General features: G+C 36.7%; 2 protein-coding genes across 5 annotated transcripts in view; one reads left to right on the forward strand and one right to left on the reverse strand.

Annotated features, from left to right (window-relative positions):
- Window positions 1–4,107: 4,107 nt before the first annotated feature.
- LOC134759476 (serine/arginine repetitive matrix protein 3-like) lies at window positions 4,108–6,986 on the reverse strand. Its single transcript, XM_063711981.1, has 2 exons — window positions 6,912–6,986; window positions 4,108–6,813 (listed from the first exon to the last, which is right to left on the reverse strand). Exons 1-2 carry the CDS (start codon window positions 6,984–6,986, stop codon window positions 6,388–6,390), a joined length of 501 nt encoding a protein of 166 aa, XP_063568051.1. The 3' UTR covers window positions 4,108–6,387.
- Window positions 6,714–15,017, forward strand: part of LRRK2 (leucine rich repeat kinase 2) — a 144,859-nt gene continuing 136,555 nt past the window's right edge. For all 4 annotated transcript variants that reach the window (XR_008511898.2, XM_054527124.2, XM_054527122.2 and 1 more), the window contains exons 1-3: window positions 6,714–7,172; window positions 7,445–7,530; window positions 14,382–14,491. Coding sequence is in view for 3 of the 4 variants with exons in the window: in XM_054527124.2 (XP_054383099.1) it covers window positions 7,022–7,172; window positions 7,445–7,530; window positions 14,382–14,491 (347 nt within the window). In the remaining variant the exon portion in view is untranslated. The remainder of the gene's footprint in view (window positions 7,173–7,444; window positions 7,531–14,381; window positions 14,492–15,017) is intronic.

Raw genomic sequence — 15,017 nt, forward strand, 5'->3', positions numbered from 1 at the left:
AGGCAATGGTCTGTTTTGGGGGAAATAGACAATGGCTTAGTTTCAGCACCATTCTAGTTCTCTCTGATACACTTACTATACACATGCACATTTAAAACTTCTAAACTAGAATATAATATTGCCATATAATTTTGGAAGACTGCTTTTCTGAGGGAACCAAGCATGAAGACTGTGGATACTCTGCTGTTATAATCTCAGAGTGCTGTTATAATCTCAGACTTTAATGAGTGATTATTTCAACTGATATGAGTATATCATACCACAGCACAGTTGTAATTTTTATCTCTAGTTCATAAACCAGAAAAAACGTTTTTTTTTTCAGTATACATAAGGCACAGATGATAAAGGATAAGTGCAGTTTCAGCGATTAGATGGCTTATCTCTGGTTTAATGAAACTCACCTAAGAACAATAAAGTGATGGAAAAAGTTTGGACTGGGAACCTGGCATCACACAGTACAGTTCTGCCTCTTAGTGATGCCTTTGGGAAGATCATTTTATTCTTCTGGCCTTCCATTTCCATTCATTCAGTTATTCATCTAAGTAACAACTATTCCTCTGATGGCTCCTGTGTGCCAGGAACTGTTTTGAAGAGTTGGTATAGAACAAAATCCAGGATGTCCTCCTGGAATTTTCAGTTATCAATGAGGTACAGTTGACCCTTGAACGATATGAGATTGAACTGTGTAGCTCCACATATAAGCCTTAGATGCCTTCACCTTGTGGTTTCTCTTCCACCTTCTCTACCTCTTCTTCCACCTCTGTCACCCCGAGAGAGCAAGATCAAGTTCTTCTCCTCCTCCTCCTCTTCTCAGCCAACTCAATGTGAAGATGATGATGGTGAAGACCTTATGATGATCCCCTTTCACTTAATAAACAGTAAATGTATTTTTTCTTCTTTATACTTTTCTTAATAGCATTTTTTTCTCTAGCTCATTTTATTGTAAGAATACAGTATATAACACATATACAAAACTATGTTAATTGACTGTTTATGTCATCATCTAACATGAAGCATTGTTACATGTGTGTCTTATCTACTTTCAGTAGTTTTATTAGGCGTGCACTTTTTTGGGTGTTTTTGGAAAATTTGGATGAAAATTCTGGAATTTTATGACATTGTTTTCTCATATATTGTGAATAATTTATTATTTCCTCATAAGAAGCTCCCACACAAATTTCAAAGACTTCTTTAATAATTTGGTGAATGAAAAGGGTTAATTTGTTGATTTATTACTTTGACCATCAGTGAAGTTGAAAATATGTTTAATTATTTTTATTATGAAATAAGTTAGAAACAGAATACGGGTAATAATATAATGAATACCCATGTACCCAATGACAGGCTTAAAGAAAAAGAAAGTTACAGATACACTTGTAGCCTATAAAATATCCTTCCTGGATGCATTTCTACTTTCTTCTCCCCAGAGATAACCACTAGCTAGAATTTGGTAAATATTATTCCCAAGTATAATTTTTATACTTTTATACATACACATATATCCCTAAAGTATATGAAACCTTGCATATTTTATAGCATTGGAGCACTGATATCATGCTATAAGTATCCTCTGCAACTTGTAAAAAGTCCAGTATTACAATTTTTTGCTCTTTAGCCACTGATATATGGAGCTCTAGTTTAATAGTTTTCACAGATTTATAAAAGTTCATTATATGAATATATTCACTTTAAGTGTTGATAGATATTCATACGGTCTACATTTTCATTATAAGCAAAAAATGATACACTGAAGATTCTTACATAAATGTCCTTATGTACATTTGAGAATTTCTCTAAGAGACAGCCTTAGAGTGAAAATGTCAGGTCATAGGATAGACACATCAGCTTTCCTAGATTTTGCCATTTGCTCTCCAAGGTGCTTGCTCTGATTTACACTCTTGCCAGTACTACAGAAAGTATTCTAGTTGCTCCACATCCCAGCCAGTAGTTACTGGTATTATCCAACTTTAAGTTTGTGGTTAATCAGATGGTTGTGAAATGGTATCTCAGTATGGCTTTAATTTTTATTTCCTTGATTACTTGTCTAATTGAGCATCTTTGGATAGGTTCATTAAGTTTATTGGCCTTTCTTCTTCTACATATTGCCATATATATATGTACGTATATATGTACATATATACGTACATATGTATATATTTAGACATATTCTCGCCCTGTGGCCCAGGTTGGAGTGCAGTGGTGCGATCTTGGCTCAGTGCAACCTGTACCTCCTGGGTTCAAGCAATTCTCCTGCCTCAACCTCCCAAGTAGCTGTGATTACAGGCATGCACCACCACAACTGGCTAATTTTTGTATTTTTAGTAGAGACAGGATTTCACCATGTTGGACAGGCTGGTCTCAAACTCCTGGCCTCAAGTGATCCACCCACCTTGGCCTCTTAAAGTGCTGGGATTAAGGCATGAGGCACCGTGCCTGGCCATATTTTTTAAACTTATATAAAAACTAGGATACTTATCTTTTCATTTATAATTTGTGATAGTTCCTTTTATATATTCTTCTTATTAATTTTTAATTGTTATATGCTTTCCAAAAACCTTCCAGTCATCTTTTAACTTTTAACTTTGTTGATGGAGTCTTTTGTATAGTGTTAGATTTCAATGTCTGTAAATTTAATAATTTTTTCCTATATGAACTGTGATTTTATTTTATTTTATTTTTTAGTTTAGAGACAGGGCCTTGCTTTGTCCCTCAGGCTGGAGTGCAGTGTCACAATTGTAGCCCACTGTAACCTATAACTCCTGGGATCAAGTGATCCCCTTGCCTCAAGCTTCCTGAGAAGTTAGGACTACTGGCATGCACTACCATACCTGGCTAGTTTTTAAATATTTTGTAGAGACAAGGTCTCTCTATGTTTCCCAGGATGGTCTTAACTCTTGGCCTCAAGTAAGCCTCCCACCTCGGCTTCCCAAAGTACTTGGATTACAGGTGTGAGCCACCATACCTGGCCTGAACTGTAATTTTTGTTTTGCTTCTTTCCCTCTTAATGTCAGATAGTTTTCTATATTTTTTTCAAAAAATTTTTTTTTTTTTTTGAGACAGAGTCTCATTTCTTCGCTCAGGCTGGAGTGCAATGGTGCGATCTTGGCTCACTGCAACCTCTGCCTCCTGGGTTCAAGCAATTCTCCTGCCTCGGTCTCCCCAGTAGCTGGGATTACATGCACGTGCCACCACACCCGGCTAATTTTTGTATTTTTAGTAGAGACGCTGGTCTCGAACTCCTGAGCTCAAGTGATAGTCCCACCTGGGCCTCCCAAACTGCTGGGATTACAGTTGTGAGCCACTGCACCTGGACTGTTTTCATTTTTTATACAAAAATGTTCAATCCATGTGGAATTTATTTTTGAATATGATGTGAGGTAGGCATAATCATTTGATGCTTTTTCCACAAGCAGTGGTCTCAGATTCATTTATCAAATTGCCCTTTTTTTTTTTCCACTGATACATAATGCAACATCTCTCATATATCATTTCCATACATGTGAAGATGTGTTTCTGGGTTTTCTGTACTCTTTCATGGGTCACTTTGTGTAGCTGTGTCAATAACATGCCAATTAATTTCTATAGCTTCAAAAAAATATAATGCTTCCTATACTGTACAAGTTGTGTCCTCCATAAGAACACCAGGGTAGAGACTGAAATCCAAATCCTGCTTGATACACGCAGACGTAAGGCTGTGTCTACCTAGAAGGCAGGGCACTTTTTTCTAATTCATAGAAAGACTGCCTGCTGGGTAAACTATGTGCTTTCAGGGCTCCCTGCTTTCATCCTAGGGGTACTTTTTCCTTCTTGGGAAATTGATAGAGAAAGGCTACTACATACTCTGAATGGATGTCAATTGGACATCCAAAAGGACAAGATGGCAATTCTCCCATCTTGTCCTTCTTCAAAAGTGTCTAGTCTATACTAGGCCTTTTGATCTTGCTGAAATCTATGTAAATCTTGTTGAGAATTTCACTAATCTTGCATTGTTTTTTGTTACTTTGTAGAGAATTGACATATTTTTGAATTTAATTTTCCCATTAATTAATGTGATATTAATATTTATTCATGCCTTTTTAACATAGTTCAATAATTGATTCATAAAGGTTTTGTAAATATTTGTTAATTTATTTTCAAGGTTTCTCTTTCATTGTCATCATACACACACACACAATTGCACTTCATACTTGTGCGTCACTCATGTTTAGGAACACAATTTTTTTATAATGATGACATTAAAAAATACTTCTTGGTCATTCAAAGTGAATTTCCTTTTGAAAACCTTAGTTTATTATTTTTTTTCCTGGTCTATCTGTGGCGTAATACCCTCCTCCCAGTGATTTGTAAGAACTTTTGAAAGTTGAAGGCAAATTGTGTTTCATCATATGTATTTCAAATTTTTTCTTCCAGTTTGCCATTTGACTTCCAGTTTCATTATTGGGTATTTTTTCTTTGACTGCAGAAAATTTAAATTTGATGGAGTCACATGTACCACCCTTATGTGATTTCTTTTTTGTTTTTATGTTTCCTTACTCAAGATTATATAACTATTAAGTTATATTTTATTTTTGAAGTTATTTTTATTTAACTTTTTAATCTATTTGATGTTTGCTGTAATTAGTAATGTCAGTTTTATTTTTTTTCTTTTCAGGAAGTTAGCCAAATGTTCTAGCACCATTTTATTCTCCACTGAACACTGCTTCCATCATAAATTCGTGCCTTAATCTTCATTTTCAGTCTTGTTAACTACCTGAAGAGTTGATAAATCTTGGAATTTCAGTCAATCAATTAAACATTTTTGAAAGCTTAAGAGAATACTTTACCTTAACACTGCAGTAGTGTATGGTAGAATGCGCCCAACAAATAATTCATATTTTCACACTGCCTACTCACAGTCTGGCCAATATAGAGTAGATAATAAATAGGCAATAGATGGATGAATGAATTGTGGAAATTAGGAGACATCTTTTAATTTAGATTTATTTTTCTTTGGAAGGGAGGTAGGTTTTAATTTCTTGCAAGGTTGTAATTCAGTAGAACAGGAAAGGAGAAAGTAATGCAGAGGAACAGAAGGAATGCGTGAGTTGGAGAATGCCTAGAAATGCTTGAGACATTGATTAAGTCATCAGAAATGGAAACAAGTTTAGAAACAACTTAGAAAATAATACACTGTAGGTCTGATAAATATTGTAAGATTGGGAGTTTTTTGTTAAATTATGGAAAATTTTATATAGACAGAATAGTAGAACAGACCACATGAACCCATCTCTTATTATCTTCAACAATTATCAGTTCAAAAGTTGTTATCGTTATCTCTACCTCCACACATTTCATCTTTTCCTCCACCACTGGATGACTTCGAAACAAATCCTAACCATTTCAACTATAAATATTTCAGCATGTCTGTAAAAGTTGAAGACTCTATAACAACAAGACATAGACCCGATATCCAGGTTGAGTAGGAATTTGCTATCTCACTAATCTAATGAATTAACAAAGTCTAGAGCATTCTTATTAAAGTTGTAGAGCATGAAGAACCTTCTACCTGGAGTTAGAAGATTTGCTGGGTTGAATTCCTGGCTCTCAACTTCCCACCTGTGTGACTCCAGCAAAGCTCTTCACTTTTCAACTCCAAATCTCAATTTCCTCATTAGTGAAAGAAGGATACATAGTAGTAGTTGTATCCATTTCAGAATTGTCATCAGGATTGAAGTAACAGATGTGAAAACAAAACTAAAATTGTGAAGTAGTAACTTCCAGTCAAATCCTCTTCTTTGTAAATGGCCTTGAGGACAGACACATCACCTGAAGGATAGATCATCTTTGCCTAGCCTTGTCTACAATGTTCTTGCTAGGTTTCTTTTCCTAAAAACACATTATTTAGGTACTTAACAGAACGAACAAACAAACAATCAAAAAACAAAACCAAAAAACTTTGGGGTTATAGACACCCATACTCATAAGTATTTCCGAATACCAAGAGAAGAGTATTTAGGTTTGCTTCTCTCACCTTTTCACCTTTCATTTCATGTACCCTGTCCTTTGTCTCAGTTCTAATAGCTCTGAGAGCTGATTACTTTTTGGGTGTCCCAAGTATCAGAATCCTGCCTAGTGCAACTCAAATTTCCAAAAGTTAATTTAGTGGCCTTTTTGGTGACCAGAGCTTCAGATAACTCACAGGGAAACAATGTTTATTTCCTCTCCCACTAACAGTCACAAAAAATCATAAAAATGACAGTAGCGGGGGCAGTTTTGATGGCTAACCTCTCTCTCCATCCTTTGGGGAAAATTGCTCATCTCCCTATAGGGGGAACTCTAAAGACAATGTATTTCTAAAAAGGGCCATTTGGGCGGTGTCCTCTTTTCCCAGCGCCCTGATTTCTATTCTTAGATCTGGAGATAGGCGGCTTTCATTTTTCCTGCTCCCGGTTCCCAGACCTTCTGTGGGGCCGCAGGATCCCCGGCTGGCGGGTCGCGGAGGGTGGCCGGCCGGGCTGCGCACTGCGCGCCTCCGCTGCGGGGCTCCGGGCCTGGGGACTTGGCGGAGTCCGCTGAGTCAGTTTCTTCGTGCGCGACTCCCGGCCGCGCCGCCGCTGGGGTGGAATCTGGTCCCAGGAGGCGGCGCCCGCCCGGGGTCCGGTCTAGGCGTGCGTGGGGGCCACGGTCACGGTCACCCAGGCCAGGCCCGGCTCCAGCAGCCCCACGGCCGCCGCCAGAGTTCTGCGCGGCCCGTCGCCTCGGCGGAGCCTCTGGCAGGCCCCTGAGCTCGTTTCTGGGGCCTGAGTGGGGGGAGGAGGAAGCCGAGCAGGAGGGCTCCGGAGAGGGAGGGCAACGCGGGGCGGGGAGCCGCCGCCTTCCTCATAAACAGGCGGGCGTGGGCGCCGATGGGGCCCGCGGGGAGCGCTGGCTACGGGCGGTGAACTGAGCTCGCCCCCGGGGAGCTGTTGCCGGCGCCCCTGCCGGTTCCCTGAGCAGCGGACGTTCATGCTGGGAGGGCGGCGGGTTGGAAGCAGGTGCCACCATGGCTAGTGGCAGCTGTCAGGGGTGCGAGGAGGACGAGGAAACTCTGAAGAAGTTGATAGTCAGGCTGAACAATGTCCAGGAAGGAAAACAGATAGAAACGCTGGTCCAAATCCTGGAGGATCTGCTGGTGTTCACGTACTCCGAGCACGGTAATCACTTGAAAAGAAACTGTGCTTTTATTTTTGCAAACTTTCTCCCCCTCCTCACATTTGCAAACTTTGTCCTCCTCCCCTTGACGCTGCTCAAACCCGGACTCTTAAGGAGCCGCAAACTCCCATATCCTTTCCTTAGGGCGGAAAGCAGCTGAGAATTCCAGGAAGGTCTTCACCTTTTTGACTTTTCTCCCCTTTTCAGACTAAAAAGGAAAGGGGGTGCTGTGGATTGTGACTTTGCTTCTTTTCCCCACCCACTTGTTTTCCAGCCTCCAAGTTATTTCAAGGCAAAAATATCCATGTGCCTCTGTTGATCGTCTTGGACTCCTATATGAGAGTCGCGAGTGTGCAGCAGGTAAAGGCATTGTTTTCACTTCAACTCATTCCCCCTTCTGTTTGGAAGGAGACGTTTTACTGGCAGTGTTAATACAGGCGAGAGTTCTTGGTTATTCCCGAAATTTGGCTTGAGGAACCTCTGACTGTGATTTTAAGATGGGAACATTGTTAAATCATTAGACAATGTAAACGGGATGAAGAGCCCCAGTACGTGTTCCCTGAGTGTCTTTAAGAAGTAACTTTATAAAACCAACAGTATGGATGGTGGTAGAAGGAGGATAAAAATGGGTTCGGGTTTAGTCTCGTTATTGGCAAAATGAATTCATTAGTGTTTAGACCTGACTATTCCAAGAATCTTCCCAATATAGAGCATGTCCTAGATGAGAAGATTATGAATAGTTTGGAAAAGGGGAATAATTAATAGTGATAAAATGCAACTTTGTCACTGGCAAACTCTTGTAGAGTTCAGCACTTTTTAAAATTCAAAGACAGATTTCTAGCCTTTAGTTGTAGTATACCTTGTAGTATCTTATGAGACCCTCATAATTTGCAACTGTTGTCATATAAAGTGCATGTAAAAGTGAAACTTTTACAATCTGTACCATAGGAAACCCAGAAATTTGCTATATACCTTGGATATATATATTTTTTGAGAATGATTTACAGTCAAAACAAAATTATAGGCCAAGGTGATAACTTCCTTCGGAGCACTTAGAGATTTGGGGAACTGAAATCAGTTTTGTCATCTGCATGTTAACTCATGCAGAGAAAGAGAATTGGACTTTGAACTCCTTGGAGGTGCAGTCAGAGAGCCAATGTTTCTTAATGGTTGAGAGGCTTGACAGACATAAGGCATCTCAATCTTTACATTGGTGTGGGTCTATCTTTATCTTGATGTTTATCTCTGTATCTAGCTGTATCCAGTCTGGCTGAACCGTCTAGCTTCTTTGATATGAGGATATTTACATCTGGAAGAAATATTTTAATTTGTTTTCAACTGTGAAATATTTTCTATCTGACTATTATAGATTTTCTTGCTGCTATCAAACCAAACCAAGAAAAGATGGAGGCATAATAAAGATGCTGTTCTTTTAAGACTCAAAGTCGGAATTTTGCCTGTGGAATATGAGTCACTTTTTGGGCACTGGCCTATTGTGCTTCCTGCTCTGCACCACGTCATCCCTTCTTACTTGTCTTTGCTTTGGTGTTCAGAAGTGCCTGATTCTGGCCACCTTCATTCCCTAGACTCTGTACTTGATAGAGTCACTCCTACTTGATACTGCTCAGGACAGTCAGATCTTGGGTAGGCGTTTTGGTCTGCAGGGTCTGGATAAGGCAGTGCTAGACTTGAGAACCCAAGGGAGCCTGGAACATACTATCTAATTCTTAATTTTAGAAATTGCTCAAGCCTGAGCATACTTGTCTGGAGTAGTTATGAGTATCACTTAGTATTTCTTCCCAGAGAGTACCAGAGGCAAAGTATGCTGGAAAATAAGCAACAGTCTTTTTAAAAGTAATTAATTACTTTTTTGGATATATCATAGTTGTATATATTTTTGGGATACATATGCTATTTGATACATGTATACAGTGTGTAATGTTCAAATCAGGGTAACTGGAATATCCGTCACCTCGAACATTTTTCTTTGTGTTGGCAACGTTACAATTCCTTTCTTCTATCTATTTTAAACTATGCAATAAATTATTAACCATAATTTCCCTGCTATACTATTAAATATTAACTTAATTGCTTGTATCTAATTATATTTTTGTACCCATTAACCACCTTCTCTTTATCCCTCCCCATCCTTTCATTCCCAGTATCTGGTAACCACCATTCTACTCTCTCCCTCCATGAGATCCACCTTTTCCGCTCCTACATATGAGTGAGATTATGCAATATTTTATTTCTGTACCTGGCTTATTTAATTTAACCTAATGACCTCCAGTCCCACCCATGCTGTTGCAAATGACAGGATTTCATTTTTTATGACTGAATAATATTCCATTGTGTATGTACACCACATTTTCTTTTATTTTTAGTTAAGTAATTAATTTAGAGACAGGGTCTCACTCTGTTGCCCCGGCTGGAGAGCAGTGGTGTGATCAAAGCTCACTGCAGGCCTGAAATCCTGGGCTGAAGTAGTCCTCCTGCCTCAGCCTCCCAGGTAGCTAGGACTATAAGCATGTGCCACCATGCTCAGCTAATTTTTTTTTCTTTTTTTACTTTTTGTAGAGATAGAGTCTTGCTGTGTTGCCCAGGTTAGTTTCAAACTCCTGACCTCAAGCAATCCTCCTGCCTTGGCCTCCATATTTTCTTTATTAATCTGTTGATAGACATATAAGGTGATTCTGTATTTTAACTATTGTGAACAGGGCTGCAATAAACATGGGAGTTCAGATATATCTTTGATATACTGATGTTCTGTTTTTTGAATATATACCCAGCATTGAGATTGCTGGATCATATGAAAATTCTCTTTTTAGTTTTTTAAGGTACCTCCATACTGTTTCTCATAATGACTGTGCTACTTTATATTCCCATCAACAGTGTACCACCATTCCCCTTTTTCTGCATCCTCACCAGCATTTGTTATTTTTTGTCTTTTTGATAATAGCCATTCTGCCTGTGGTGAGATAATATCTCATTGTGGTTTTGATTTGCCTCTCCCTAATGATTAGTGAAGTTTAGGATTTTTTTTCATATACCTGTTAGCCATTTGTCTGTCTTCTTTTGAGAAATGTCTATTTGGATCTTTTGTCCATTTAAAAATAAGTATTCTGGTTGTTAATCTTTTGTTGAATGGATATTTTGCAAATATTTTATCCCTTTCTTTATGTTGTCTCTTCACTTTGTTAATTATTTTCTTTGTTGTGCAGAAGCTTTTTAGCTTGATATGATCCCATTTGTCTATTTTTGTTGTTGTTGCCTGTGCTTTTGAGGTCCTACCCCAAAAATCATTGCACAGACCAATGTTCTGTAGCATTTCTCCAGTGTTTTCTTCTAGTAGTTGCATAGTTTCAGGTCTGAGATGTAAGTCTTTAATCCATTTTGAAATGATTTGTGTATATGGTGAAAGCTGTGGATTTAGTTTCCTTCTTTTGCACAGCCAATATTTGATTCTCACTGAAATCTCACTGCCCTCTTGGAAATCTTACCAGATGTTTTACTCTCATAGCGAAGTGAGAGTAAGCTGCTCACTGAGGATCAAAGAGCTTGTGACAGACCTAAGACTCAAGTCTTCTCACATCTTCAAAATCTCTTTCCATCATACAATCTACTAGCTGCTGAATTCGCAAGCTTTTTGTGCAAGCTAGTAAAAAGCAAAATGGTTTGATACCAATACTGTGGCCATGCTAGGTACAATGACATCAATTTAAATTATCATTGGTCTTACCAAGGGGATGTAGAAAGGAGTCTCCTACTGACGTTTTAATACTCACTTAAAAGTAGTATTTTTCCTTCAGATTTCTTTATATTATTAGTATAATTACTGTAAGTATCCTTTACTGCTTTATATGTTGAATTAGCTGGAAGTGCCAAAAGAAAAACTCTTAATGATGAATTTAAGGTATTAAGGTAAATTTCTCCTTCATTTAATTTAATAGTAATTCTTAATTACTATTTAAAATAAAGATTAAGGTTTGTTTTTAGATGCCATTTAACATGATATTCCAGACTGTCAGTTTTATTTTCAGAGTTTGTTTCATAGTTTATTAATGTTTCTTCATAAATGACAGTCTTTAGAAAATTGACAGTTAGGCTAGGTGCTTTATATTTTTCTTTTCTTGCCCATCATTTCACTGTGCTCCTAAATTTATACATCTCTTTATTCTCAAGGTTTCAACCTTTGAAGAAGGGGAGCAAAATAAATGAAAGTGGCTAAAATTTTTTCTTTAACCCCTAGACTCTTTCCTGTTGTGCATTAATTACATGCTTGAGTTTTTAGAATAATTATAATAAAGTAAAACTACCAATTTAATTGTATTGTAACTGTGCAAGATGGGAACCTTCTCTCTTAGAAAGATAAGCTTTTAATTGAATAGATTAATGGATCAATTGTTACCTCTGCTTTGCTGCCAGAGATTCTATTTAATCACAGAAGTTGCATGTAGTGCTGGAGAGCTCAGTTGCCTGAATCTTTTTGCAAAGCACTTACTGATACTGTTGCTTCACCAACCAAAACAAATAGGTTTTTTCCTTCAGTCAGCTTTATAGGTATAGAGATGAGTTTGGCATCCTATGTGACTTTTTTTTTTTTTTCCACCAGAAGCTGTTCAGAATGTTATTATCTTAAATAGTTTGGAAAAATCTTGATGTATTTTATGAAAGCACAAAAATAGTCAGTTTCTATGACAGCTGGATGGTCAACGTCTGTTCAGCTTACGTGGAGGAGGATGTCCTACTTAAGTAGTATAGGTAGAAATAGCTGTCAGAAATTGCTGCCTTTGAAAGCAATTTGAAATTATGTAAAAGGAAGTAATGACGAAATAAAGCAATTTATGTTTACTCTGGAAAAGATCCAAAAGTAATATTGTAAAGAGATCTTGAGTAATCATTTTTATCTTCCTAAAATAGCCGTTGTTTACTCCTGTAAACGAGTGAGAAACTTGTGCCATTATTCCTTATTGGATGCATATAGATTTCTCACCTTGTCATTCAACTCCTTGCAATATTCAACTTTACTTATGCATCCAGGCTTATCCCAAAATAGCCTCTTCCCTGTAGCAGCTTCCTTATCATGTAGAAGCCTACTCTCCTCACCGCTCATCAGTTCTTATACAATCTGGCTCAAGCTCTACCTCTTCATATTATATTCTTCTCTGAGTAATTTCAACTCACACTGAGTCTTACTTTCAGTATTTCTATTATATTGGTATTTACTACACATCACACTTAGTACTTTTCCATTAGTCTCTAGAGGGTACATATATATGCACTTTCTCTTTTTTTTTTTTTTTTGACCATGTCAAGTATAGTTCTATAGTATAATAGAAAGAATTGGAGATCCTTTACATTTAGAGAGGAGTCTACAGTAAGAAGAATAGGTTAATTTTCATCTCCGGTTTGAAATCAAGACTTTCAATATTTTTTTCAGAGGTAAAGAGCAACTTAGTCAAGTTGGCATCTTGTAAACAGACTGAGTGAAGATATACTTAAAATGCATCTATAATTTCATATTTCATTTTGAAATGTGAAAGAGCCTACTGGGGTGTCTGTGATCTCTAGACCTTATCAATTCATTCTAGAGAAATCTAGAGGGAGCCATTAAGGTGTTCTACCTGCTGTCTGTATTATAGAGCTCTTTCTCTTTTTCTCCTACCAGATGTAGATTCAATTGCTAAAAATGCCACGTTTCTTGCCTCTATTATTACTTGGGGAGCAGCCATTCTGATAACTTACATTTTGCTACTAAAATCTCCAACTTCCCCTAATCCTTCATTATAAGCCACTTCATTTTTTCCTATAATTAAAATTTTAAATATGTGGAGGAAATTCTGTCAGGTAGATATGACTTAAAACCTACTAAGGGCCAGGTGCAGAGGCTCACGCCTGTAATCCCAGCAATTTGAGAGGCCAAGTCAGGAGGACTGCTTGAGCCCAGGAGCTTGAGACCAGCCTGGGCAACAGAGTGAGACCCCTGTCTTCACACACACACAAAAAAATTAGCTGTATGTGGTGGCACATACCTGTAGTCCCAGCTACTTGGGAGGCTGAAGTGGGTGGATCACCTAAGGCCAGGAGTTCTAGGCTGCAGTGATCTATGATTGCACCATTGCACTCCAGCCTGGGTGACAGAGTGAGACCCTATCTCAAAAACAAAACCAAAATAAAAAAAAAAAAACAAGAAAAAAAAAGTACTAAGGATCCGGTATAGCCATTCTTGCACTTAATAATCTTGGTACAACCTCTAAAACTATTTTTTATAGTTTATTTTATTTTGCCTTATTTAGACAATTGGCATGTCTATGTTCTTCATAATTTAGAAATTATATATATTTATATATATAAATTATTATATATAATATATTATATATAAATTAAATGATATATTATATATAACATATTATATAATGTGTAATACATATAATATATAATATATAATATATTATTATATATAATATATTAATATATTATATATAATAATATATTAATATATAATATATAATAATATAATAAAAATATATAATTATATATTATATTAATATATTATATGATTATATATAATATATATAATCATATAATATATAAAATATTATATATAAATTATATATTATTTATATATAACATAAATGTAAATATAAATTAAATATTATTATATATTATATATTATTATATATAATATATATAATTTAATATATATAAAGTATAAAATACATATTATAATATATATTTTATATATATATATATATATTTGAAAGGGAGTCTTGCTCTGTCATCCAGGCTAGAGTGCAGTGGTGCAATCTTGGCTCACTGCAACCTCTGCCTCCCAGGTTCAAGCGATTCTCCTTCCTCAGCCTCCCAAGTAGCTGAGATTACAGGTGTCTGCCACCATGCCTGGCTAATTTTTGTATTTTTAGTAGAGACGGGGTTTCACCATCTTGGCCACGTTGGTCTTGAACTCCCGGCCGAAATGTTTTATTTTTTGTATGTCTTTCTGGTGTGATTTTTGGAGAAAGGTGTATCCTAAGAATATGGCTTGCTTTTGTTTCTCAGTAAGCATTTTAGGGTATCATTTTGTTGTATAACTATTATTTACAAGTGAGATAAGCATCTATTCCACTAAGATTGAAGATATTCACGTTTGACTGAGTATGTTCCATTAACATTCTTTAAAACATGTGAGTATATGTCTTTCTTGTTTTCAGGTGGGTTGGTCACTTCTGTGCAAATTAATAGAAATCTGTCCAGGTACAATGCAAAGCTTAATGGGACCCCAGGATGTTGGAAATGATTGGGAAGTCCTTGGTGTTCACCAGTAAGTATGATATGTAAAATAAACTGCCTTGAGTATTTATCTATACACATGACAACCTTCCCTTGATACATTGTATTTGCAATCCAAGGCTACTCTTGTGGAATTCTTTAAAATACAGATATTTTTCCTTGAGTCAATGATTTACATTTATAGAGAGCTTTAAATTTAGAAGTTTGATTTAGAAAGCAAACATTTAAGGTAACATGTCAGAAGTTATTATTTTAATAATATAATCATATAATTATAAAACTGATTAAGTTGTAGATTTTTGATGAGTATTTTTGAATTCAAACCATGAAGAGATTTTGCCTTTTAATAATAGAACTGTTACAAACCACTAGTTCTTAAAAAAATGGGAACTGAGAAAAGTTAGTTCTGTAAGTAGTAATTTGAAAGTTGATGTTCTACTGTCTTTAAATAGTACATTTATATATATTCCTATATATACAGTAAGTTTAAACTATGGCTTTCAAAAAGAGTAAGAAAGAGGAAATTACCTTTCAGCACATCTGCAGCCAAATCTTGA

The sequence above is a fragment of the Pongo abelii genome, chromosome 10 (genome assembly GCF_028885655.2).
Source record: "Pongo abelii isolate AG06213 chromosome 10, NHGRI_mPonAbe1-v2.0_pri, whole genome shotgun sequence".
In the NCBI taxonomy this organism is placed as follows: domain Eukaryota; kingdom Metazoa; phylum Chordata; class Mammalia; order Primates; family Hominidae; genus Pongo; species Pongo abelii.

What these genes read in the sequence shown, in the direction of transcription:
- LOC134759476 (XM_063711981.1), bottom strand. Translation starts at nt 6,986, where the DNA reads ATGAACGTCCGCTGCTCAGGGAACCGGCAGGGGCGCCGGCAACAGCTC. An exon ending in GCGAGCTCAGTTCACCGCCC is followed by an intron (nt 6,814 to 6,911) that starts GTAGCCAGCGCT and finishes CCCTCTCCGGAG; the next exon opens with CCCTCCTGCTCGGCTTCCTC.